Below are 26506 nucleotides of genomic sequence, written 5' to 3' on the forward strand. Positions count from 1 at the left end.
GTGAAGGGGAATGTGATAAAGATGTATTGGGTGTGGGGATACATGGGGGAAGTGAATAAGGAATAATGACTGTTCTCTGTCTGCAGAAGCAAGAAGTAGGGCTCATCAAATAACCACAGTAGGCAAATGATTCAAAACAAACACAGAAACATATTCTTCAAACATGTGTAGTGAAGTTGTGCAACTGGTTTCTACAGTAGGGTGTTGTGATAGGTTATATAAATTCAGGAAACAGCTAAAAAATATGGAAGGAAAATCCTTCCATGACTGTTGCATGTAGAAACATTAGATCTTAACTAGTAAGGCTGATGTTACACTACAGATCCTCAGAGGACAAAGACATGCTCTGAAGAATTGTCATTCTCTTTTTCTTAAAAGAGGTTTTAGTCTAGGACATACCTTGGCTCTAAGAAATTATAACAAATTTCACACTAGTAAGTCTTGTTTTTCAGGCTACCCCCTGCAATTCAGGATAGGGGATGTTAATTTGCATCCAGTGCAGTGTTTTACAATATGTGTACATCAATTATGCATAATTTCTGCTGCTTTAGAAGCTGTTTAAAACAGAAAATGCTGCCTTATCATAAAGTGATTTTTGAATACCTATGTTGTTTAATTGGTTTCACTGTGTACTTGAGATATTTCTAATTAGCTTTGAATATTTAAATCTTTAATAACTGTATTATATCTACATGGCTCTGCACAGTTCTAGATACCTACAATAGTAAACTAAGAAAATGCATATTATAGTTCCTGGAAAGGGACTCCAAAGAGATGATCTATTCGACTCAAGTAATCAGCTTATATCCAGCCAGCAACTGGTTTCATGTGTGAGTGCCTTGTTATTAATTTAAAATACTCTGTATTTTTTTGTAAAGATGGCATGATTCTTTATCTGGTTTTCTACATGTGGTCTTTCAGAGATACCTACTTCTGTCATGAATGGGACAAAAAAAAAAAGAACAGTCTTTTGAGGAATAAGATTAGTCTTATTTCTGAAACCATAGACTTTAGGGGTGTTGGCCATGTTCTGCTATATGCTCAAAATTTAATATGTATTTCTGTCTCTTTCAGTAAGCACTAATAGCTGTAAAACAGATGTATGAAGATTTTTGTGGTAATCTACACATCTAGATCTAATGTAATGAGTATATCCACTTGTCAATTAGCAGGCCATAGTTAATGTTGCAGTATAAGTTTATGACATGCTTTTGGGGCCGTGCCTCTACTGAAGTGACTGATGCAGGTGATCATTTTCAGAAAGTTATTTTCTCTATTTTAAAGAGTTCCTGCTTGTAAGTCACAAAACTTCGTTCTCACTCCATACTTCCACAGACTTAAAAAAACCCAAAAATACTCCTTGTTCTGCCCATTTTCTAAATTTAAAGCCTTGAGATGAATGTTGTTCAGCACCTTTTTCATCAAGGAATGTGTATCTTTAAACAAGAAAGGAAGCTAGCATTCAGTTTACAAAAACTGTATTAATTACGGCGGCAGATGCTGTCTGTATGCCTGTTTCATCTGTATATTCATTGAGCATATCATTTGCAGTAGCTGCTGAAATTTCCCTGTCTTGTTTTATCTTAGAGCCCTTGTACGGTACTGAAATAGTCTTCATGAAAATATCTGAGGACCAGTTCCCTAGCCAAGTCACAGAAACAGTGATATCACTCTCATCTTTTAGATATCACTGATGATGTTCTTCTAATTGAAATCTCCTTCTGAGAACATTTTCTCTTTGAGTTGTGAAGTCATCATTTCCTCTAAAGTTCCTGTGAAGGTTCTGTGTTTCAATTTGCAAGCCCACATTCAACTTCTGTATCCATGTGGACAGTTCACATCTGACTCATGAGGCATTTTCTTTGAATGGAATAATATTAGAGTATGGGCTTATTTATATCACTGTACATAAATGGCTGACTAGTGTTTTAGGAATATTCAATATATGCTGCACTGTCCTTTGTCTCTTGCTGATAATTTCCCACCTTTGATTCGTAGTGTTACTATTTGCTGTCCCTCAGAAGCATTAATTCTGTTTTATCGTTATCTTAGATCTCTCTCCAGCCTCTTATTTCATTGTTTTTCTAAAAAGAGTATATACTATTTTTACTTTATGGTAACATTTAAAATACAGCTCCAGTCCTGAATTTATACAGCTAAAAAACTCTTCTGGACTTTTACATCACAGTTCCATTTCAGCAAAATCTTGTTTTTGCTGTTGCTTTTTCTTGCCTATGTTCATTGAAAATACTGTTATGACTATGACTCATCTCATCTGTCTTTTTGATTGTGTCACTCTGCTGAGTATATTGTTTTATTTATCATGCATTAAGATTTGCAGTCATTGTGCTCAGTGACAGGACTGTGTGCTTGGCAAATGGGAGATGAGTTGTCCACGGGAATGTATCAGTTGTAGGGCATGACCATAGAATTGTTGTGAAAAATCTGCTAGAACACACAGGACCTCACACTGCACAAGATCTCCCAAAGAGAACATAGGAAACACAGAAGCCCAGATTCTGGTCATATATAAAGGTGCAATTGAGGAAATCCTCAGGTAAAATAGCAGGTGCTTCACTCATGGTTTTTAACTGACCTGAATCCTGCGCTTCTTTTTTCTTATGCTTAATTTCTCCTCTCTGTCATTTGTGAGAAGAGATAGAATGGAAAGGGAAATAAAGAGAGTCAGAATGGTTGTCTTCTGCTGTGACATCTGTCATGGTTTGACGCTGGTGCAATGCCAGCGCCCCCATGAAAATGCACCTTCCCTAAAATGCTGTGAGATGCGATCAGGAACAGAGCAGAGCAGGCTCAAGCTTAGAAATAAAGGAGAAAGAACTTTATTAAGCTACAACTATGATAAAAGACACACTAAATCCAGAATGAAAGTCTTCCAAAACATTCCTCCTCCCCCCACCCAACCTCCATTAAACCACAGTGAGACAAAACAAGGACCCTTAATCAAGTCATCACCCTTCAGATAATCAATACTCAGTCCTTCAAGGGAGAGAGGAGTCTCTCTTGCACCACAGACCCCCAGGAAACACAACTGCCACCTCTTGTGTTTCCATGTCACGCATGGCACCGCCCGGAGATAACCTGCCAGTGTGACACTCTCCAGTGCTCTCATCACCGTGCATGGGCAGACTGCCCATAGGGCTTCTTTAAGGATGCTTTGCCACGGACCAAAAGAAACGACAGTTCAGTTTTTCATTTTGGGACCAGAGTTCCCCCTATTTTTCCCCCTGGGGCCAAGGGTCTCAAGAACAGAGATCTTCTTCTTCCTGAAGACAGAGGGCATCACCACACCCTCCTCACCTTTTCTCTGTTCACTCCATTCCTGTGTTGGTAGTCACTGAAGCAGGTCTCTTGGCTCACCATTGCATCCCCCTAAAAATGCAGCCTCTGTTGCAGGAGAAATTGGTTCAGTCTATGGCTAACAAGAAAAGTCCAGCCAAAAGCCACTCTATCACTCCTACCTAGAATTTCTTTTTCTAACATCTCAGGTCCTAGACTGTCCCTCTTCTCTTTCAAATCGAGGAGGAGTAATATTTCACAAAGCTTTCATTTCCCAGGAAAGGGTTAAAAGTCTCAGACTCCCCAGACAGCTGAAATCTCAGCCCAGAACTCCAGCTCCTACAGCTGGGCACCTCCCCCCCACCTCCTTCTCCTCTGTTGGCAAATTCCAGGTGCCGTCAGGCTCTGTGTCTCTTTCCCTCTGTGGGTGGGGGGGAACAAAGACATCTCCGCTTCTCTCCACCCTTCCGTCCACAGGAGCTGGCCCAGTTCCAGTCCCTTCACCCCTGGCCTACCTCTCCCAGGCCACATGGCTTCCCCTCCCGCATCCAGCCCGTGGCTGGGCAGGCGAGGTCTGCGCTGCACTCTGACCAGAACCAAAGAGACAGTTCCCCTGGGAGTTCTTGCTTTTAACCCCCTGTGTTCTCAGAGGCGTGTCCATACTTTCAGTGGTCACTCCAGGTGCCAATATCCAAACCTGACCACTGATTGGTTTGACCCCAACTTCCTGAGAAATTTCACTTCCCTGTCAAACCACGACAACATCTCTTGAAAAAAGCTGAAGCTTAAGAAGGAAAGAAAACTGAACAACCTCGTATCCTTTCGTTCCAGCACTTCATAGGAGCTGCCTCACCATGCTTCAGTGGTACCAGTAAGGTTATAGCCCTGAAAGTATGAGCTCATCTCCAGTTCTTCCTGTTTACTCACCAGCTGTCTGCATCAGCATAGAGGCATTTCAGTGGGCTCCCAGCAAAGTTGAATTGTGTCTGGAGTGGCTGAAATTCCCTGGTGTTCTTTCCGGTGTTCTCCTGCTGACCTTCCTGGCTACCCCAGGCTCCGGGCATCTCAGTGGTGTGAGTGTGATGACATCTCATCCCAGAGCTTATCATTGTTAAGCCTGATGGTATCCCCTGCCTCAGTTATATCTAGTTTATTATACAGTTAATTTCAGTTCGTTCTGGGGAGTCCAGATGGCTAGTCCTAAAAAGGGAAATATCAGTCATGCATTTTCCATATTTTTTTTTATTATGTGTTCTCATGACACAGGTGTGTTTAAACACACTTAAAAGAAATAGGTTAAAATATTTTCTCATGACAGCTTGTATTTGCATACACACCTAGTTTCTTAATGGTAGAGTACAATATTTTCTGTAGTAATTCAGTTATTGCATAAAATATTACAACTTACAGGTTAGTTTGCTTTCTAGTGAAATTGGTGTTGTATAAAATAAAGACGTGAGGAATCATGCTACCATTTTCATGATGTCTCTGAAAGTAATTAATTTGATCGGAAATGAAACTGAATCAGCTTTAGTATGAATATGCTTTAGTAGCTGCATTGTGTATGCTAGTAAGTGTAATACTCCATAATGTGTCTAGCTCTGGTTTGTTAGTCTGATAGTCACATGTCTTACAATTTTGAAACTTTTGTCATGACTACATATTTGTTCTCTTTGGTGACATGATGTCTGTTGGAATGAGCACTGTGTGGAATTGTAATGAACTTTCTGAGTGAATAGTGTCTCTGCTCTCTGCTAAGTTCCTGCAGAAATTTAAAATTACCTAATACCCTGAAATAATCCTTTCAACTACTAAATCCTTTGTGGAATTCAGAAGGTCTTGGTGGCGAGGTTCAAAATTTGATGTGGCTGTGGAGAGATAGCTGAAAGATAGCTGTGATATTATTTGCTTTTATTTTGTAAATCAAACTTAAAATCCCTGATTAACTAGTAAGATTGTACACACATATGTACATAAATACATAAATTTAAAAATAAGTAGATGGGTTGCAGTTTTACACTAGCCTAGAAAAAAAAATGTATTTAATGTGCAAAAATGTATTTAAGGTGCAAAATATAATATTCTGAGTGTAAAACAGGTTTTCTGCAAGATCAAATAGTTCCTTCTAAGGCACACTGCACCTGGGCAATGTCAAAAAAAATCAGAAGAAGACCACTGTTGTGGCTCTTTAGTTTTGTCTAGGTTGCCCTAAAAATACTTGAATGGAATAAATAAACTCAGTAGTGGCTACAGTTGTGTTTTGTCATCTATTTGGTTATGCCTGCTGTGCAAATTCTGAATCTTCATTGTTTTAAGATACAGACTAGTTTTAATATGTCAGGGGAAAGAACTGTGAAAATGCTAAATAGTGTTTATAAATGTACTGCAGTTGGAACAGGACATGTTTTGAACAAAGCCAAAGTTTATCCCTTAAATCCACATTTCAATACTTGCCCTGTTTAATGGAACTGTTTGCCTCTGTATGTCATTCAGTGGTGCTTATCAAAGTTGTCCCAGGCCTTGAGTCTGATATTTTGAGTCAAAAAAGCTCCCTCTTGTTAATATTTTTTTGTTGATGAGAAATTGGTGAATGTAGAACCTTACTTGTAGTTCAGTGTTGTTGCTAGATAAGCAGGCTTTTAGTGTTCACTTGAACTCTTGAGTTTTGGTTGTGGGAAGTGAAGTAGAATTTGTGCATCTTTTGGTAATTTATTTTCTCCTGTTATGTAAGAAATATACATTTAATTGGTGTTAAATCTCATGGCTAAGAATGAAGAGGTGTGTGGAGTGGATCATTCCACAACCAGCATGCTAGCTAATATAGACTTTGTGTCTATAGTTGTTAATGGGATTTTTTTGTTTGGGTTTGTTTGGTTTTCTGATGCTGGGGTTTTTTTTGGTTGGTTGGTTGTTTGGGGGGGGTTTTGTTGTTTTTGGTTTTTTTTTTTTTTTTTTTTTTCTTTGTGTAAGCAGTTTAATTCAGCAGCATCATAAAAATAAAAATCAGGTTTCAGCACAGAGTTGCTTTACTAAAATTAAATTATTTGGTATATGACAATAATTGAGTCTGATAAAAGGTATAAAAATGTTACTGATGAGTAAGTGGGCACATCGTTAATGAGTATTTCTGTGGCAGATGCACCCCCTATCAGAGTTTTCACAATATGGCTGTTTTTTGCACTCTTTTATTCAATAGTGTACAAACTAGGGCAAATTGCAGACTTCTGCTACCAAATAAATAGTGTTACTTTGCTAGAGAGCGTTTAACCTGTATCTTGTAAAATAAACTCTACTTGGAAATAATTTTCAAAGACTGCTAAATTTGGTGTGCAGATTTGTTGCTTGTTTGGAAGTCTTGGAATAAACTGAAGCTGCATTTCTTACATTATGAGATCTTTGTTTTCTTCTATCAAAAGTGTACATCAGAAACTTGGAAGCAATTTTTCTTTCTAACACTGGCAAACACTTGTAGTCTGTCTTCATTGTCAGTTTTTTACAGTTTAGTTAACCTAAAGCTAATTAGAATGAGGTTGTTAATATATGATTTTTCTGCTTCAAATTTATATACTTTGTGAGTACTCATTCAAGTATCTTTGCTGTTTCTGAAGGTGATTTACAAGCAATAAACTTCAGTTTGTCCATGTTAAAAATACTTTTTTAAAAAAAGTTTTTGCTAATTTGAGAGCTGATAATAAGAGATGAAGAAAAATACAATCTTCGGACTAAGTCAGCTTATGAGACCTTGGAATTTATATTGACTTCTGCTGAACTAGAGATGCTTAAAGGCTGTTTCAGTGTTCCTGTCAGAGCCCTATTCTTGCAGAATTTTAAATTGAGATGGTGGCTTGTCAGAAGTGACAGTGGCACTTACAGTGTCCACTAATGCCAGAAGAGAAATGGCTCCTATTACTTGCACTAATGGGGGCTAATATTTACAGGTAGCCTGTTGTTACAGAAGAACCTGTTAATAAAGGGGAAAAGCTCTGAAAATGTATTAAGTAAGGATAATGCACATATGTAGTTTTTTACTATGTAGGGTTTTTATTACATATTTTCAAATCATTGTCCCTTTAAAATTTCAGGTATTTCAGGAGAACTGAGAGTTATGTCTCTTGTTTTTGGAGTATAAAAGAATTTCAGTTTTCTTTATAGTTCAAATAATTGCACAAAGTATTTTAGGAAATACAGAATTTCTAAGTGGTTAAATTGATCTGTACCTAATCCTGCTGATATTGACACTTCCTGGCTTGTAGCAGTTCAGTTCCTATCTTTTATTTCAGTGAAATTCAGGATTCTGTATTGCACATTCTCCAATAAATCAATAATCCTACAGATTTGGTTTTTTTCACTAAAGATTCTGGCCTTTCTCCTAGGACAAGAAAGACAAAGTCTCAAGATTTGACACTATACGTCATTCTATAGCTGGAATTATAAGGTCTCCAAAATCCATGTTGGGTTCATCATCGGTAAGTAGTACCAATATTGTAGTGTTGTGATATATTCTGTTATTTTTTCAGCTTAAATAAGATTTCTTTTTCCTTGAAACATCACATATTTCCATCGGAATGGACAAAAATTACATTAAAATAATATTAAATAAACACTGTTCTGACTGATCAGCATACAGGATAATATCATAGTGTAATGGTTTGTCAGAACAACTTGCCACACTTCAGGAGAATCACAGTTTGTATGTTCTTTGCAGCTCCCCAGTGTGATGCTATATTGTTCAGAATATTCTTCCCAATGAGGCTGATTTTCTTGAAATGCACTGTATGATAATAATCTGTAGTAGGTTAGGTGGCCATATATGTTTTACCAATTGTTGCAATAATTGTATTAACCATATTTTTTTATAAAAAGCTCCAATGTATAAGCATGTTGCTACTATTGCTACTACTGCTGGTACTATTTAAGTTACTTAAAGTAATCTTGCTTATAACCCCACTAAAAATGGTTGTTGAGTATCTCTGAGGTATAGTTAGCTTTTGTTCAAATTCTGTAATTGCTGGACAAACGTCCTTGTTTGTTTTACTTTGTATTTCCTTCTGTTTGTTTCATATGGAAGCTTGCAAGATTAGTTAGACTCCTTGAGCACCTACTTATGGATGTGTCAGATTGTATTTGAAAACCTTCTGCCTTTTTCTTGAAATGGAATGTGTGATCACCATAACCCTCCCAATTTAAAGTCAAACCAAAACAACAACTCACAAACCAAGCAAAAGAAGAAAATTGGGTGAAGTTTTTAAAATTGTTTAAATTTGCCTTTAAATTGTGATCTTGTCACTTGAAATACAAGCTCAAAGTAGCATTCTTGAGAAAAATTCAGAAGGAATGGGTCTTCTATTTTATGCTGCAGGATTGCATTCAAGGACCCATTAAAGGACACAGCAAACCATGTTTAAGCTAGATAGTATTCAGAATAATGGAACAGATAACAATTGCATATGTGTAAAAACACGTGTATACAGAGGACAACTGTACATAGTGATGAAGAAATGAAAAAATACGTATGATCATGAGATAAAATTAGGGTAGAAAGGCTTTTCCTCTGAAAAACATGAAAGTTGCATGGCATTTGAAAAGTAACAGGAAAAACCTTGCTAAAATATTAAAATATCCTTGATGTTAAACAAAATCTCCACATTATCGTGATTTTCATTTTAAAAAAGTTCTAGTTATGGTAAAAAGGCAGCAGTTCATATTAAAAACTGATTAAAATGTATATTTCTGTGATCTCTGTTCTTTATGTAGGTGAGGCAGAGCATTAATCTCTTTTTCTATGTATTGTAAAACTCATGACTTCAGAGTAAACCAAAAAGATTCCAGAAACCACAGAAAAAAACATACCTAAAACTGCTTCAGAGAAAAATCAGAAGAGAAAAAATATCTCAAGAAGAAGATAAAAATAAAATGCTTAGATTAAATCAGGGAAAGTCAGTGTCAAAATATCAGTTGGCTTAAAGTGTCATTTTAAATAGTCTATGTGCCACACTGTTTTCATTCCATGGAAGCTGATGTAAGTCTGGCTGTAGATACATGGTAGATAGGATTGGTGAAACCTTGCAATATATTTGGAAGAAGTAAGATTGGCATTGGTTCATTTGTGTCAGAAAGTAAAGTCTGATTAACAAGTGCAGTCTTGATTACCTGTTGCCTAAATGACACCTAAATTACTTCAGAGTTAGAATACATAAACTAGCCAATTTTCAATTTTGCTTTGTATTTTGATTTAGTGATTTTGTGTTAGAAAAGCTGACCATATCTATACAGCTCAAATTTGCTTCACAAATTAGTACTTAGGTGTTAAATGTGGTCAGCTGTTTCCTGCTGACAACCACATAACCACGTTTAATTGCTAAATATATAAACTGGTACTTAAAACTTATTATCCATCAATATTCAAAGTGATTATTAAATGTGTATTATAAAGTAATATTAACATACATTTAAAAAATTTAATATTTTTTAAATGGACCAGTACAAAAAAAGATGTCAAAGCAGATTTCGAAAAGGACCAGTACTGATCCTCTCATATAGTCTAGTCTAAAATGTGATCTTACCTACCTGTTTACAAATTATTTGTTTTATGTATTTAAAGTTTTAAAAGTATTTCTAAGTATTTAATTTTTAAATATATTAAAACTTCAGAAATGGAACAATATCATGATTTAAATGTGATGCCATATTTTAAACACTGTCCAGTATTTTTAATTGTTGGGATAAATTGAATTTTGTTTGTATAAATTTGAGAGGACTAATTTTTTGTATGTCATCTGGAAAAAGCCATAGGGAAACTGTGCCATTCTAAAAGCAAGCAGGAGTTTTTGTGTGTTGACACTGAAATTCTATATATGCTCTCAGAATGAGAAGGTAATACAGGAAAAAAGTGTCGTTTGAAGAGAAAGAAGCAGAATTCAGGTAGTTTTTCTTGCACGAAATGCAAGCCAATTTTCTATAAAAGCAAGAGATGTAAATTTAATCAAATGAGGAGAGGAAACACAACAGTGGGGGTAACTTTCATGTACTGGTAATGAAATGCTGTGGATAATCGGAATGAAGAGTCTGAACAAATTGCATCATGAATACCAGCTTCTGCCCTTCTGCTTTTTTTTTTTTTTTTTTTTTTTTTTTTTTTTGATATGAGACATCTGAGCTTGACACAAACATCTGCTTTTGTCGATAGGATTTTTTTACTGTTTATAGGATAATATGTGGAATTAATGCTTGTTTCAGATGGTGTATTTTTCGCATGTGGGAATGAGCCAGGTACCCAGAGACAGAATATTCCATAGGGTATTGTCTCAAATTGTCAACCTAAATTTATTGCTTTACATTCTTATTTGTGTCAGTGCTACTCTTTTACAGTGTGAAAGAAAAAATACCTTGAGAAAATGTTTTGTGTGCTCAAAGATGGAAAATAAGGGATTACTGAACATTTGCATTCAGAATATATACAAAAATACAATATTGAGCATGCTATTAGTGTAATAAAATATCATTCCCATTATTATTTTTATTTAATTGTTAGTGCAAGTGCAGGAATAATACACAGTTTTTTTGAGTTAGAAAAAACGCACTGCTGTTTGCTCAGTTTTTTTCTTGAAATAAGGGAAGGAGCTGAGGAAAGCTTCTTTTTACTATTGGAGAAGACCATATGTTTTAATGGATTGTTAAGCAGGGAGAGAGAAAGGGGCTCAATATAAGGAAAGAGGACACTACTAGATCCATGAGGAGCATGACGAAATACATGAGGCCATCTCCTTGTAGAAGAAAAAGTGTGATTAAATATATAAGGACACACCCCCCAGCCTCACCCAATAATCCATGAGTGAAATATGGCAATAAACGGAAATCTTAAGGAGAAAAAAGACAGGCTTTGTTACCTTTATTATTGTTACCTTTCAGCAAAATTAACAACAATAATCCTAGAAGCAATATTTCTTCCTTTAGGCTGTTGACTCATGGAGTGCTTCTGTAAGCATATATATAGATGAGTGAGAGATCCATCCCCCAAATGAGACTGTAAAACATTAAGGCCTAGAATATAAACTTGTCATATTAACTTGCTGGCTGATATTTAAGTAGAGTTTAAAGAAAAGAAGTGGGAATTTCATTTTGTGCAGGTAGCATTTTTTTTTCCTCCTGTTTTCCTCATAGACCAATCTATCATCCAATTCGAACTATAACATGCAATAGAAATATTAGTACTAATGGTGGTAAATTGAGTTGAAATCAATATTAAAGTAGTTATATATTGTGCATTGGTACTGTTTTTTCTGGGCTTTCAGCTGTGTTTTATTCTTTAGCCAGTTAGAGTCAATATTATATCATAGAAACAATATGTTGGAATCAAAAGACTTGTTCATAAAAAGAATGTGATTTTAATAACACTCAAGACAAGAATAATAGCCACTTACTTCATCAGAAAAACGACCTTGATATGATAAAAAGTAAAGGTAAGGTGAAGTGAATGACAATAAACAGAGAAGACTCCATGGAATTTCCACTCTTTCTTTCTGAAGTAATAAATAATACTTCAATCAAATATCAAAGAGGGGGAAAATTGATTATAGAGTTATAGACAATACCATTGTTATCTGTGTCTAAAATGCTCCGATTTCCTTCCATAAACTCTTTCTCTTGTCATAAATGCTCTTAGGATGCTTTATTTTGAGATTTGATCCTGATTGAATGGTGCCTCAGCCTGCACCCAGTTTGTACATAAGCAAGTGTTACAATCTGGTGGCTTCCTTTTTAAGCTGTAAAATAAATTGCATGTCTGGTTGGTTTTTTTTTTTTTTAACTTTCTTTCATGATGGCCATGAAGTAAATAGTAAACCTATACTGTCCTTTTATCCTTAGGAGCATTTCCTCTCAAGTAGGAATCTGCTTCTCTTAAAGGGTTTGCTGCTCTAAACACAACAGAGGTTTAGGTTTTCTTTCAAGTCAAGCTCAGAATCTCTGAATAAATAAATAAATAAAATATTTACTTGAAATAAATGTTTAAGTAAATAACATTGTCTAACGTTTTGAAAGCTTTTTTCTTTCTTTTAGAAATTTGTGAAAGAAAATGTCAGAATGTTATTTAACAATGGTGAATAGTTTTCACCTGGGATGTTTTTTAACTGTTGATGAAATTGAAAGATATTAATACCTTCTTGGCAATCAATATCTCTGCTTTTTAGCAGCTCACTGTGCTGATAAATACATAACCTTGGAGTACAGCTTTTACCTCTAAAAACTGTGTTCAAGCTGTAGTTATTACTTACATAGTGCTTCCTATCTCTGACTCTGTAACAGAGCACACTTTTTCTAGTGATCATTATATTGGTTATAGTGCTTGTTTCAAATCTCAGGTCTGAAATTCTCCTTGATGAGAATTTCATCCATGATGATTCTGTTTCTGTTGATACCTGAGAACACAAGGGTCTGTAAGGTTCTTAAATATGTTCTCCAGTTTTGCATCAAGATCCTGGACTAAACTGGTCCTTTGAGGTATAACTTAGGCAACCAGAAGCCAACAAAGACATTTTTAACAGCTAAAATGTATCCAAGTACTAAAGAATTGCAGATAGTTGGAAACAAGAATTTCTGTATAGATTCCCATTCTTGGGTCTGCTCATTTCCACTCTCAGAGTCTGAGACCATTCCTAGTGTTTTTTGGACTAGGTGAGACATTGTAATCGAAGTATCCTCTGAGAAGAGCCTTGACTGTACAGATGGCCTCCAACTTGGGTTATTTTCAGGGCAGAGCAATAGCAAAGATTAATTCAGAATGGTATTGCTTTGCTTGCATCTGTTTGATTGTCCGTCATTGAGATGTAGATCTCCATGCTGTTACCTAGGTGCAATTCAGGAGGCTGGGGAACATTCACATACCTGTTCTACTCACAGAGTGAACTGTGTTGTCATTCAGAGCTTTACCACTCTGGCTGTGAGAATTTCTATGAGATCTGGCAATGCTTTTGAATTACATACAGCTTAAAGGCTGAATTACATATAGCTCGAGGGCTTGTCTTCCTACCCATAACAAATAAATCTGAAGTGGTCAGTGACAAAATACAAAGTTTTCTTCAGTGTTTTGTTAAATAATGTAGGCATTTTAAAATTAAAGTGTGAAATCATAGATTAAAACTCATTAGCTTCCACTTACAGCTAGTAGCTTCCATTTGCAGCCAATTCCATGTAGTGATGACAATTCCTTACAATCTTTGTGTCTTATCATAGAGTTCATAAGGACACTACACACAGGGTACGTGCTAGGAAAAAAAAGCTCGTAATTATTACTTGATTTGGGATACAATTGATAAATTCTGTGAAAACAGTTTATCTGATTCAAGTGCTTTGTATGAGTCAATGTGTTACAGTTTGGTGTCTGAGAAGTTTCTGTCTGGATAAAGAAATGATTTTCAGTTGTTAATAGCATATCAGAATATGTGAGAAGGAGTTGGTCAGTATGGCTTACAAAAAATAGCAAGCCAGGTAAAAAATACTGCATGGTTTTATGGATGATTCCTTAAACTTCTGCTTTTGATATATTGATTTTTCAGGTAAACAGAAAAAAAAGTGATGAATTTGCTTTTGTGCAAGTGTAAAAGCTGTAAGAGCCTTGATCTTGTTGGTTAATAGAAATACATAATTTAGATACAGAAACCAGAAATTATTGTTGTTTGTGATACTTTTCATGTACAAGTAAACTCTAAAAATGTGCTATTATAGTAACATTTTTCTTCAATATGTTTCCCAAGTTCTTCGATGTAATCTCAACCACTGAGAAACCATTGGCTGAGCAAGACTGGTATCATGGTGCAATTCCAAGAATAGAAGCCCAGGAGCTGTTAAAACAGCAAGGAGACTTCTTGGTGCGAGAGAGCCACGGGAAACCTGGTGAATATGTCCTTTCTGTGTTTTCAGATGGACAACGGAGACACTTTATCATACAATATGCTGATGTACGTCTCTGATATAGTACTGAATATTCAATTTAGGATCTACATAGTTTACTATAGCAAATGGATTTAGCCTATATGTACAAATTTGAGAGCTGTTGGAAATATTTCCATCGGTGATGGAACCAGGGGTAAAGGTCATTCTGGAAAACAAAGGAAAAGTATGAAGTATCAGGTTATTCAGTATCTTTTGTCTTATACTGAAAAGCCAAGATAATATTTCTGTAAATATTTTGAAAACTGGAAATTGTTACTCTTTATTTATGCATTTACATTTGGTTATTGATTACTTGGTTACCCATTTTCATAGTTGGTGCAAATCAGGCTACTTCTAGTTCAGACTGTAAAGATCCCACTGCATCTTACTGACAAATGGAAACAGCCGTGCAGAAGAAAATAATCTGTGTTTATTTTTATACACATGGGAATTCAAGTCCCTGTTGCACTTCCAATGCTTATTTTTTTTTTAGTCCTGTGGTTATTGTTTTGTTCAGTATAACACAAACACTTTTGGATGTCTTACAGTGTGTATGTTTCTAAGGACTAGAATTGACTCCCTTGTTATTCTGAGGAAAAATCAATGACTTAATGAACAATATATTAATTATTATCTACCTTTATACAGTATGTTTTTTTTATTCTTCTTAATGCATTGCTTGGCTTTTTAATGTATATATTTTTCTTTTTACCTTGCAGAATTTTAAACTTATTAAAAATGTGACAGTTCCCATAACATTGCTAGAAATTTTTCTTGGAAGTATGAAATTGCAGCAAATCATTCTCAGTTTTAAATTCAGTAGTGCTGTCTCTTCAGTCTTTTGTAATGAAGTTTCCCACGTACAGAAGAATTCTCAAATTTAATTGCATAATGGTATTACACTGAGGCAATTTCATTGTCTGAATCCCCAGATGATGCAGCATGTCTGGGGTAACTCAATATTGTGTATCTGGTGTATTTTCTTTTGAGAAGCAGTGATATTTTTCAAACTTCACAGAGGTTGGTATGCTTCTCTAGGATTAATGATTATAGACAGTTGTCAGACTGGAGAGTGTTCATTAGTTATCACCTAGAATTTTCCTTGTAGAAGCGAACACACAGTCAGTGTTTATTTTATTTTGATTGTATGACATTAAAGCATTTTGATGTGTCAGAGTGCAAAATGAGAAAATAAAAGCAGTAAAATGACCTATAACCTAGAGTTTTACAAAGTGCTTGGTGCACCCTGATCTAACCCAGCAGAAATAAAAGCACATTATATACATGGTCTAACTGAAATAATTTTGTGCAAATCATTGTATGTGCAAGTAGTTCTTGAAAAAGATAGACTGGACTTTCAAGTCTAAGTTCTAACTATTATTTCAGGGCCTACCTGTAAGCTGACTCTTTTTTGGTGTGTGTGTGGGGAGGTTGCCACCAAAGCAAAACACAACAAAAGAAGCTATCTTTCCATAGTTTTGTACTTTCTCTTAGCAGTTAAATTTGAAATGTGAGACAGATACTGTTTAATGTTGCATAGCCTGGACAGTCCCAGCATTGTCAGGTCAAGATATTTATCTGCTTGTACATTTACTAATAGGCCATTATGTTCATCTACTCTTGGGATTAATTTGTAGTAGATTTTCTTGTCAGTCACGGAAGCTAACACTTTTTTTTTTTTTTGTCCTTAAAGACAAAAAAAGTCCTCTGTATACATTCCTCAGTTCTCTGTATGCATTTCTATGGGGTGAATCTTCTGAGAATGGGGAAAAAGCTTGTTAAGCTCTAGAAAATAGGTGTTGGGAGTGTTAGGGTCATATAGTGAGGGATTTATTAATGAGCATTTGTGTAGGCAAGTTTAAGACGAGTTTAGTACAAAGGATTTGTTTTTTTGTTTACATTGATATGAACTATGTGGAATTGGGTTTCTGACTGGTCAAACCATACTCTTGGATCATTGACAGGTTTCCATATTTTCTTCTCAATCAAGTACTGAAGATTAGAGTAGGACATCTGTTTTAAGGGCAATCCTTCAGTTGTATAAGTGTTCTGTCTCTGGTTTCATGATCATTTTAAAAGCTAATCTTGATACAACTACGTGTGTGATAAATTAATTCTTCATTCACCTTTAAGCATCAAAATTCACGGCTGTCATTCAAGGCTACCATTGTTTTCACTTCTGCTTATTTGAGGCTGTGCCATTTTAAAATTTTTGTTCGTTAGTGATCTTAATAAGGGTCAGGATTACGTGTAAATACACAGAATGAAAGGACACTGGCTTCTCTAGAGGTTTTACATAAATGGCAGCAAATAGGCAGTGGCTGACTCTGGAATGAGGAAATAATAGTCAGTAGTGGTGATTGTGCTGAGGAGACTCTTAGGAGAGCAAGTTGTTTGGATCATCAGCACAGAAGTATGAAGGAGCTTATTTGAAAGGAATGGGAACTAGTGTTAGAGGTCAATCAAAGCTGAGTCACTATTTAATAAACAACAAAACGTTCAGACTGTGGAAACATTTTTGTGATTGAGATCTGTGAATGTTAAAAACAGCTGACAAGACCCTGCTGCCTTTACCAACAGCAATGACACGTTTCAGGAAGTTAATGCTTTAACCCTAAAGGAAACAATGAACTTTGCATGCACTGTGCAAGTAATTCAGCCCTGCGGGCTAGAAAGAAGGCATGCCAGCAGTAGAGGTGTTCATTGCCCATTTGTGTAAATTAATTTGAACCACCATCTGTGCTCTGAGTTTTTTAAATTCCAGTATTTGTTCATTGTTGCCTTGTCGGGCTGGCTTATGGCAGCTACTGCCTTGTGGGAAAAGCTCTGTATCTGTAGATGCTGAGACTTATTAAAGCAGGAGACTTCAACGTGTTGCACAATCAGCAAATCAGTTGGGTCCTGCCCAACTTCTGTTTGAAGCCTGTGTGTCACCTGCCTTTATCTCTAGGTCGTTTAGACATTCCTGATAAATACTCTTTATTAAAGACCAATCATGCATTCTGTACTCTATTCCAGGGATTTACTAATTTTACGAGACAATAAATGGAGGAAGATAATATTAGAATAGTATTGCATATCTCCTGTTTATTTTATCTCTTGTTGTATTTTATCATATATATTTCTTTAGTTTGCTTGCTGTAATTTTTAGAAATATATAAGAAGTTGGTGTTGTTTTTTCTGGTTTACAGTATTTTTATTTCACTCTGTAATAGTTTTGATTTTAACTGGCCTATTTAAATTAAGAGTTTAAATAGTTAAAATAGTTTATCATATTGCCTTAAATGACTGATGCAGTAATTTTGCATTTATTAATTTATCATTTTCATAACTATCATTCAGGTTAAGTTAGTAAAAATGCTATTCAATAGGTCAGAAAAGGAATCTAAAATAACTCTATAAAAGTGTACATTTTTTTTTCTGTGTTGTTACTAGTGAAGAAAATTTGGTCAAGCACTTTTGCAGTTTCTTGTTCAAACTATTGCTTACAGAGAAATAAGTTTTTCCTTTTGTCTCCATACAGAATCAATATAGTTTTCAGGGATCTGGGTTTCCAACTATTCCTCAGCTCATAGAACATCATTACACAACAAAGCAAGTTATTACAAAGAAGTCGGGTGTTGTTCTGCTTAATCCCGTTGTTAAGGTAATGCATACATTCCAGAACCTTTATTTAACAGACAATAACTTTGGGGGGGTTTCTGTTATTATTTAAGTAAGCTTCTATGGAACTTCTCAGAAGATTTTTAATTTTTGTTCATTTTGTGACTCAGCTCCTGATCTCTTTCAAACGTCTCACCTCTGTGCAATTCATTTACTTAAAACAACTCTCCATCCTGATTCTTACCATGAATTTTGCTATTTTGAAAGAATGGCATTCAACTTCTTACCAAGTATCCTCATACTTTTATTTTTGGTTTCGCACTTGGATTTCCCTACTAAGTAATTCAAAGTAGTAGTTCATTGCTGTTCCTTCTATAAAGTAAAAAATTTATTTTATATAATGGATAAAGTGTCATGAAGTTTGGAAGACTTAATAAAACTGCATTTTGTCCTTATTTTATATTTCAAAAATAAGTTAGATACAAGAAAAGGTACTGATATTCCAGCATCAATGAAAATTTAAAACAAAAAATCCCTTTTTAATCAGGAAGCTCTTGCAAAAAGTCTTTCAGGATGGAAATGAAAAGGGCTAAGTATTAAACTGTATCAGTGTTTTAAGAGTCTCCTTGACTTCTTCCAGCAGTGTTACAGTTAGTATCTATCTAGTTCGTATTTCATTCATAAGCCAGCTCCACTTGTATCTTTGCATCTTAACTACGGGTAAGCCTTTTGTTCTTGATATATTTATTTTTTCAAGACTGGTTTCAAGCCTGTGTTCAACAAAATTTTAGGAAGTATGACAATTTATATTTCACCATTAGTCACCTACTCTAGGGTCCTAGTTCTTTCCTGCTAATAATCCTAAGAAAGTCAAGCGTGTTCTTTTTCTCAAAATTGCACTTAATCTGCACTTAACTCTTCTATATAATTTTAAAATTTTAAGAATGGGACATTGGAAATACACGTTTTATGTTAATATCGTGCTGATTACCAAACTGATGCTTCATAAGTTACTGCTTACATTCATTGTAGATCACATGAGAAAGCATAGGACATAAATTATCATGTGTAATTCTTTTTGATATAAATGGTTTAAGCTACAAATAAAGGGTAGTCAAGCTCAAAATGAAATCTTTTTAAGTCTGTTTGCAAATTTCTCTCCCTCTTTAATACTGTGTTTGTTTTAAAGGTGTAATGCTTTTTCTGTTTTCTGACTGTAGATAACGTGAGAGCAGCCCTGTTTTAGCAAATGTAAAACGGTAGTATAGAATATTATCACATTATCTTACTTATTGTCTGAGAAACTGGAACACACCTAATCTGTAAAACAGCATTTATTCTTCATTCTCTGTTGCTTACTTTGAAGACACGGAGTTTCTTATTCCTGCCTTTTTTGTTTCATTTAGTATTTTCTCTTCATAGAGTTAAGTTTTAATTTAACCATACGCTTGTGTAACTATAGCCAAATAATTTTTCTAGTCCCTATCTTCTAGAACAAATATACTCCCAAATGGCATTCCTGGTCATTTCACCATTATCGCTGTGGTGACAGCAGCGAATTCGCCCCCAAGCAGCAGCTCCGATCGATCTCCAAAGCCGAGAGGGCAAGAGGGAGCTCGCCGCTGCCTCAACCCTCCTTATTTCCAGTTCAATTCTTATGGTATCTCTGCCCCTACGAGAGAAACCCTCGGATAAGAGAGTAGCCAACCGCAACTTTCCCGGGGCAACTTCTTTTTTCTGTTAAGTACCCGGTCGTTATTGTCTGTTAGCAACAAAATGGGAGATAATTCTCTTAAGAGAAAGAAAACAAAAGGAAAAACCGTAACTTCCAGCAGGCCTTTTTTTTTCCCCCTCTATTCAGAGGGAAAATGAATTGGGTCCACTCCTCCCTGGGTTTGTTGACTTGAGTTAGTATCAACTAAACTCAGTATTAACTAAAAATTAGTGGAAATAATGGTATTTCCTGTAGGATTGTGCTAGTTGGTAGATGATCTGAGCTGCAGTGCACAACTACTTCAGTTACTCAGGTTTCCCAAAAATTACGCAAGTAATCGGCATCTATCCATAAAATCCGCAGGCTGTATCTGTTTTTTCATATGACTTACCTTATCCTGGTGTGCATCAGTCTTGATATTCAAGAGTACTTCCTTTAGGGTTAGTAAACCTTTCTCCTTCCATTCTGATATGTTACGTGAAGTAATGGAAAGGGTGACTGTTAGTCACTAAGCACTAAGAAAAATATTGGGTGACAGAAAACTGATTGTATAGGTTTTTTAAATATACATATTGCAATTGCATGTATACTTATGTGAATTTATGAAATAGGATGTCAGTTTCTTTATCTACTAATACTTAGTGTAAACAAGAACCAATATATAGTATATTTAGTGCTTCCTGACCAGCAGTTTGAACCAAATAAGGCAGTGTTGAAAAGGCTGTTAGTTACATGATTTGAATTTCTTAAGAACAGCTGTTCTCAAAAATATTTAAATTGTTTTGGTTTGAGCTATAATTTTACGGTGGTTTTAGTTCTCCTATCTGATAAAAACTATTTGCTGTATTCTGAAGCACTTAAGAGTGAAGCAAAAGAGTGTTGTGAACTTTCCTTTTTAATTTGCACGGAACTCTGGCTTTCATATGGGAAAGTGCAGACATTTTAAGTAGTTTTCCGAAGTGAAAACTGACACCTAGTGTTGGGGGTAATTTATGCATCATGTGCTATTACCAAGATGTCATTAATCATTTCATTAAAGTTCATTTGGCAGATGCAAAGACTGTTTTTGCTTTGTTCACATTATAGCTGCAGAGCAGTCATTGTCATTTTATGTAATCTTTAATCTTCTTATGCAAATTGCTGTCCCTGTAATAACCTATTTAGAAATTGAAAGTTAAATATGACAAACTTCACAGCAAAAAAAAAAAAAAAAAGTTATCCTTTTAGTTTGCTTTTGCTTTCCTTCCTTCCCACAGTCATTCATCCTCCTTTACTGTGTTAGTAAAATTAGTGTTCACCTTCTGTGACGTTGCCCTTGAAAGGAACAGGCTTAACTGTGTCACAAAAGGCCTGCCCCATGTCCCATTTCATATAGACTGAATTGCCTGCTTGGAATTTTAATGATTCTGTAATAATAGAATTTAAATTAGAAAAACTGGTGGTATTAAAAAGATATCTGCAAGTAACTTCTTTAATGGAAAAGTGTCTCTCATTTATTTATAATCTTCTAGAAAAAAAATGTACTTTTTGTTCTTCAGGTTGTTATTGATGGATTGACTGGTACACAAAACCCCTGGGTAACTCAAAGCACACCCTAGGACTTTATTAATAAAAATGCTGGTTTTACCATACTGGATGTAGTTTAACCTTTTAACATCTTTGACCTCCTGTTTTGGAGGTTTTTAGATTTCTTGAAATAAAATTTCTTTTTACATTTTTACAGATTATAAACCTGTATTAAGGTGTGAATGTGCTTCAGTTTGACTGCTAGAAAAGAGAATAGTCAAAAAAAATAAGGAATACAATTTTAATTTAAGTGTGCCTGTATTAAAGTTTTCACTTGGATCATAAATGCACCTTAGGAAAAATCTGCCAGGTTGCACAACTGCTCATGGAGGGAGTCCAGTTTCCAGAATCAGGAAAGATTTAGCCTAAAATGATGCTTTTCCCCCAAATAGATGTTTCAGATTCTGAGCATGAATTGATTCACTCTGGAGATCTGCTACTATTTCACTAGTGCTGAAATGCTCTGAATGCTCTGTTGTTAATTCAAATTCTGAGCTTAGGGAAAAAATTTAACTGCTGCTTTGTCAGATGAGTTAAGCCATATGTTTGTTACTAGTAACTTTAATTTAAAAATTCTGGATCTGTTTTTACATGACAAAGAAGCCTGTGATATGGTCTGATACATTTTGCGTACACAGGAAAATGATGGATCATAAATGATGAGGTGAAAGAAAAGTGCTGAAAGAAAAAAATCCAGGTATTTCTAAGTAGTATTTCTAATGCTGATAAATAAGTTTGCAAATGACATTAGAATTCCCTGCAGCTCTGATGGTGTCTTGTAAGGTATGAATATATTGATGAGTTAGACTTGGAAAGAAATTCTGAAGAGCTATAAATTTAAGTTAGATTTTCTTCATGAAAATCCATGAGTAAAAATTTGAAATGACACTAATTTTTTGCTGGTGGGTTTTTGGGGGGGTTTGTTTTATTTTAGCAAAGCAAGCTGAGGTTCACTGTTGCAGACAACACATGTGCTTAGAGTACAGGTAGTGTGTGCCCCTCAGGCCAGCAAAGTGCATGAGGAGGAATTGAAGGAGGCTACTGAACAGTCTCAGTTTCAGGGAAGCGCTCTTATGCCTGCTCAGAGATGCTGGATAGAAACAGGAAGACTTACAAAGGCCAGGTTTATCACAAAGTAATGCTGTCACAGAATTACAGATGCTCATTTCATGGCTGGAGACAACAAAGATGCTGCAGAGGGAAGCAGTGGCAGTAATGGTGCTACCTGTGGGGAAGATCATCTTGAGTCTGTTTGTCCTGAGGACAACTCTTGAGGAGCAGGAATCTGAAAGGAGGAAGCAGCCTGTAGCAGGGAGTGATGCAGTTATTGCAGCTCTACCTTGGCTACTTTTGTCATTCCAAAGAGGATTCCTGTGGCACCCTGGATTACCTGTGTGCTACCCACCAATTTGTCTAGGCATTCTGTAGGAATGCCAAGAAGCACCTGGTGGTAGTGATATTTGGATGCTGGTTTTTGGCCTAAAGCTGTAGTTCTTATGAGTGTGGTTAAAGTCTAATACATACATTTTTAAATGGCACAATATATCTTCAGTTTTCTTTAAGGAAATTGTTCACCATTAAAAGTGAGTGTTTATAATATGCAAAAGACATACTTACAGGAAATGAATGTATTTATTGAATATGCATTAAATGAATAAATAGCCTGCAGCTATTGACATTTGAGAGTAGAGTTTCATATCTTAATATTAGAGGTGCATTTCAGTTGCGTTCTTATTCCTTCAGAATTTGGAGAAGTGTCACAGGATTTGCTTTTAACATTTTTTAGCAGAGATTATTGCAATATTTCTGTCAGGTAACAAAAGGAATGCATCATCCTTAATGGTGGCCTGTACTTGTCAAGGCATGTTATCCTGTAGAGAAAAGGGAAAAAAAGAGAGTAATTTACTCTTTGTGCTAACAAAGTACTAAACCAAATTTATGTATAGTTTCAGATATATTGACTATTTTCAAAATTGAAAGTATTTATTTTCTCAAAAAATCTCATTAAAATGTGTTGTAATAATGGGGGTACATAAGGCTACCTGAATAAAGAATAACAAGGGTTGTTTTATATTCAGTGATCAAAGTTTTTTATAGTTTTTTTTTTTTTTAGAGGCCATGGCAACAAACATCTGCTCTGTTGAATATTTCTGATTCAGTCTTGTTTTTCTAGTATTTCTTTCCATGATCAGATTTAGACTAAAATTGAAAGATAACAGTCCTGAAGGATGTAAACATTATGCTCAAACCTAGGAAAAAATATTTTAAAAAATATTTTCTCAAGTATATGAATTTCATTTTAACAAATACAATGTAATTTCTGACCAATCTCATCAAGAAAAATCTTTGTCCTTGAAATTTTAAATGAAACTTTGGCAACATGTGCATTCCTACTTTCTGTACAACTTTCATATAAAAAAAATACAGAATGCTATATTCCTGTGTGGAGTGCAAATTGAATACAATGAGTTATCTCAAACACAGCTGAAACACTAGGAAGTAGAAAAAATAAGTAAAATTTATAAAGCAAGAGATGGAAGCAAGCCATTCATTCTTACAAAAAATAAAAAGGTATATTGTTAGGAAGGAGTAAAAATTATTAAATGAAAGATTTAAGACAATTTTTTTTGATAACTGGTAGTAAGAGAATAAACTACTTCAATTAAAGCATCCTTCATTAAAGATTATTTAGATTTACTAGATTTTGTTGCTGATAATTTGTATATACATGTGAAAATCAAAGGATTGATTGTGTTCTGTAATATTCTGGGTGTAAATTATGCCTTATGGGGCACTTGTAAAAATTGGGGCTTTTGTCAGAAGCTTTATAACCAGATGTTAATACAGTGTAATAAAATTGTATTAGAATTGTGTATGATTGCAGCATACTTAGGAGTTTTTTATGGATTCTGACTTCTTCCCTTTATTTGGAATTCAGACATTCCCTAATAATTATTTTCTATAAGATGGTGAGATGTAAACTTCTTGTAGTCTTCTAATTATATTCTTCTTCCTGTTTTCACTAGTGCAGTCAGGATGACCTTAATGCAAATAATGCTTTGAGTTTTCGGTATTTTCATAATATGTGACTGACAAGCACGTAACCTTCCTTAAACGTGGGCTCTCATGCGTCAGAAAACAGAGTGGAGATTAAGAACAGGAATGAGTGTCTGTGCTCTTAAATTCCTTTGTAGAGTTACATTTGTGCACAGTGGGGTACTGTGAAGTAGCTTGTGGTTGCTTAAGTATTTTGGTCTCCACCAATTTAAGTGGAACAAAATGTTAAAAAGGAGTGAAATGACATTTCAGGTGTGGAGGAGTAAAGGATGCAAATAAAAGGAGCTATAGGGTAAAAAAGGTACATTTTTCTTAAATCAGGTTAGTGCATCTGATGTATGTAATAGTGTCTCAATTCTAAAGAAGATCTGTTTATTTAAATGTTGATTAAGGAGGAATTCAGGGGTGAGAATAGGTAAGGCTTCAGGATTCCTTATTTGCAAGGTAAATACTGTACTTAGCCTACTCTTGAGGGTAGTGCATGGATTTCATGCTCAGTTCATAATGAAGTTAATGCTATTACCAGTTCTATCCTTTCTGTCACTAATAGAGTGACAAATCTTTATTTCCTGTCTTTTTCCTGTAACTAATAGAGTTGACAGTGATTTACATAGTATATTACTAAAATCAAGATCACCCCTATAGGGTGGTGATCAGTGGTACAAAGTCTAATTGGAGGCCAGTAACTACTGCTGTACCCCCAGGGTCAGTACTGTGTCCAGTCCTTCCTTCATCCACTTCATTAACAAACTGGTGATGGGGCATGAGCAGTTTCACTGATGAAACCAGTCTTGGCAAAGGGGCTGATACACCAGAGGGTCAATCTGCCATCCAGAGGGACCTGGACAGGCTGGAGAAAGGGTTTGACTGGAGCCTCATGCAGATCAATAAGGGGGAAAGCAAAGTTTTGCAACTGGGGCAGCACAACTCCAGGCACCATGACATGCCTTCACTCCAAACATCTTCCCCCTTATTCTTTTTGAGCAGCTTTATATGCTAAGCGTGATGCTGAATGGTATAGCATATCCCTTTGGTCTGTTTGGTGTCAGTTGTCTTAACTTTGTCCCCTCCCAGCTACTTGTATAACTGCTAGAATAGGTGGTAAATTCTTCAAAACATTCATACTCACTGTTTACATTTCATGTTTAATTTTAGAGAAGGATGTGCACATATGCATGCCATAAAGATTGCTTCTTATGCAATTGTCTTTGTCAAGAGAATAATTTAATATGTAAAACCAAAATATAACCCCACACTAGCTACTGTGAACAAAATTACCCCAGCACAGTAGCAAAGTGTAGATTGCTACAGACTACACAGGAAAATTTTGTCACTAATACAGGAGAAAAAAAGATTGCTGAAGACAGCATTCAGAAGATTGCTAAAGCAATAATAGAATCTTCTAATATCTAGGAGAGCCATTTGGTGTGCTTCTCTTTGTGTGTCTTTGATTGGCTTGTGTGTCATTGATTGGCTTTTTTTTTTTTTTTGTGCTGCTAAGATATTTTCCAGTGCTTTTCCTATCTGAATAATGAGTTAGTGGTATGTGAGAAACTACCAGTATCTTGTTAAAAACCTAGTGCAGCATCTGATGTAAAAACCTGGTGCAGCATGCTCTTTTTAAACTCTTGGCATCTATGTAATGTTGTATGACTTCTGATTCAAAGCCAACATCTTGCTTGGAATGCAGGCCAAGCTCACTGGTACACTGAAATCTCATAAATTAAGGCTGCAGTTTCCTTTCTGTGTGGCTTTGCCTTTTTCCTGCACTCTCACAATACAGCAGATTATTTGAAATTTTGACTGGTTATTTCTGTTCCAGCTCAGTGGTTTTAACATGCTATCTGAAGATTATGAAAGACAGTGCAAAATGAGCAGGTGTGGCTAGAATAACATAGGATGAAGGATCTTGGGATTTTGCTTTGAACAAAATAGTAATTTGGTGGAAGCTCTAATGTGGAACTGTAGCACTCTGAAAGGTATGCATGCTGACCACTGAAACTTAGATATTATTTTTAAATGTTTCTCTTCCTGGGGTAAAGAAATCATCTAACTGGAAACAACTGGATATTTTTGAAGTTAAGTCAGGATGAAACTAAGTATGCGGCTACGTATCTTACATAGTTCAAGGAGACTGTCTTGGACATTGTTAGAAACACCTGTAGTTCCCCGAGCTCCATATGACATACATTTTCATATGTGTGTGGAAGTAAAACCGTGTTGGCACATATGTGAAAATATTTTAGCCTATTCTAATAGTTTGAGTGTTTGGGGAGGGTGTTATGCATGCATAATGTGACTCTGCTTTTCCATTCCTCTCTGTTTAAATTACATGGAATG

The 26506-nt window shown here is 35.4% G+C and overlaps 1 protein-coding gene across 6 annotated transcripts in view; it reads left to right on the forward strand.

Annotated features, from left to right (window-relative positions):
- FER (FER tyrosine kinase) overlaps nucleotides 1-26506 on the forward strand; it is a 163286-nt gene that overhangs the window by 74716 nt on the left and 62064 nt on the right. For 5 of the 6 annotated variants that reach the window (XM_053968882.1, XM_053968885.1, XM_053968884.1 and 2 more), the window contains exons 10-12: nucleotides 7671-7763; nucleotides 14049-14252; nucleotides 17750-17872. In XM_053968882.1, coding sequence (XP_053824857.1) covers nucleotides 7671-7763; nucleotides 14049-14252; nucleotides 17750-17872 — 420 coding nt within the window. The remainder of the gene's footprint in view (nucleotides 1-7670; nucleotides 7764-14048; nucleotides 14253-17749; nucleotides 17873-26506) is intronic. The other variant, XM_053968883.1, reaches the window with a different exon arrangement.

The sequence above is a fragment of the Vidua chalybeata genome, chromosome Z, assembly GCF_026979565.1.
Source record: "Vidua chalybeata isolate OUT-0048 chromosome Z, bVidCha1 merged haplotype, whole genome shotgun sequence".
Lineage (NCBI taxonomy): Eukaryota > Metazoa > Chordata > Aves > Passeriformes > Viduidae > Vidua > Vidua chalybeata.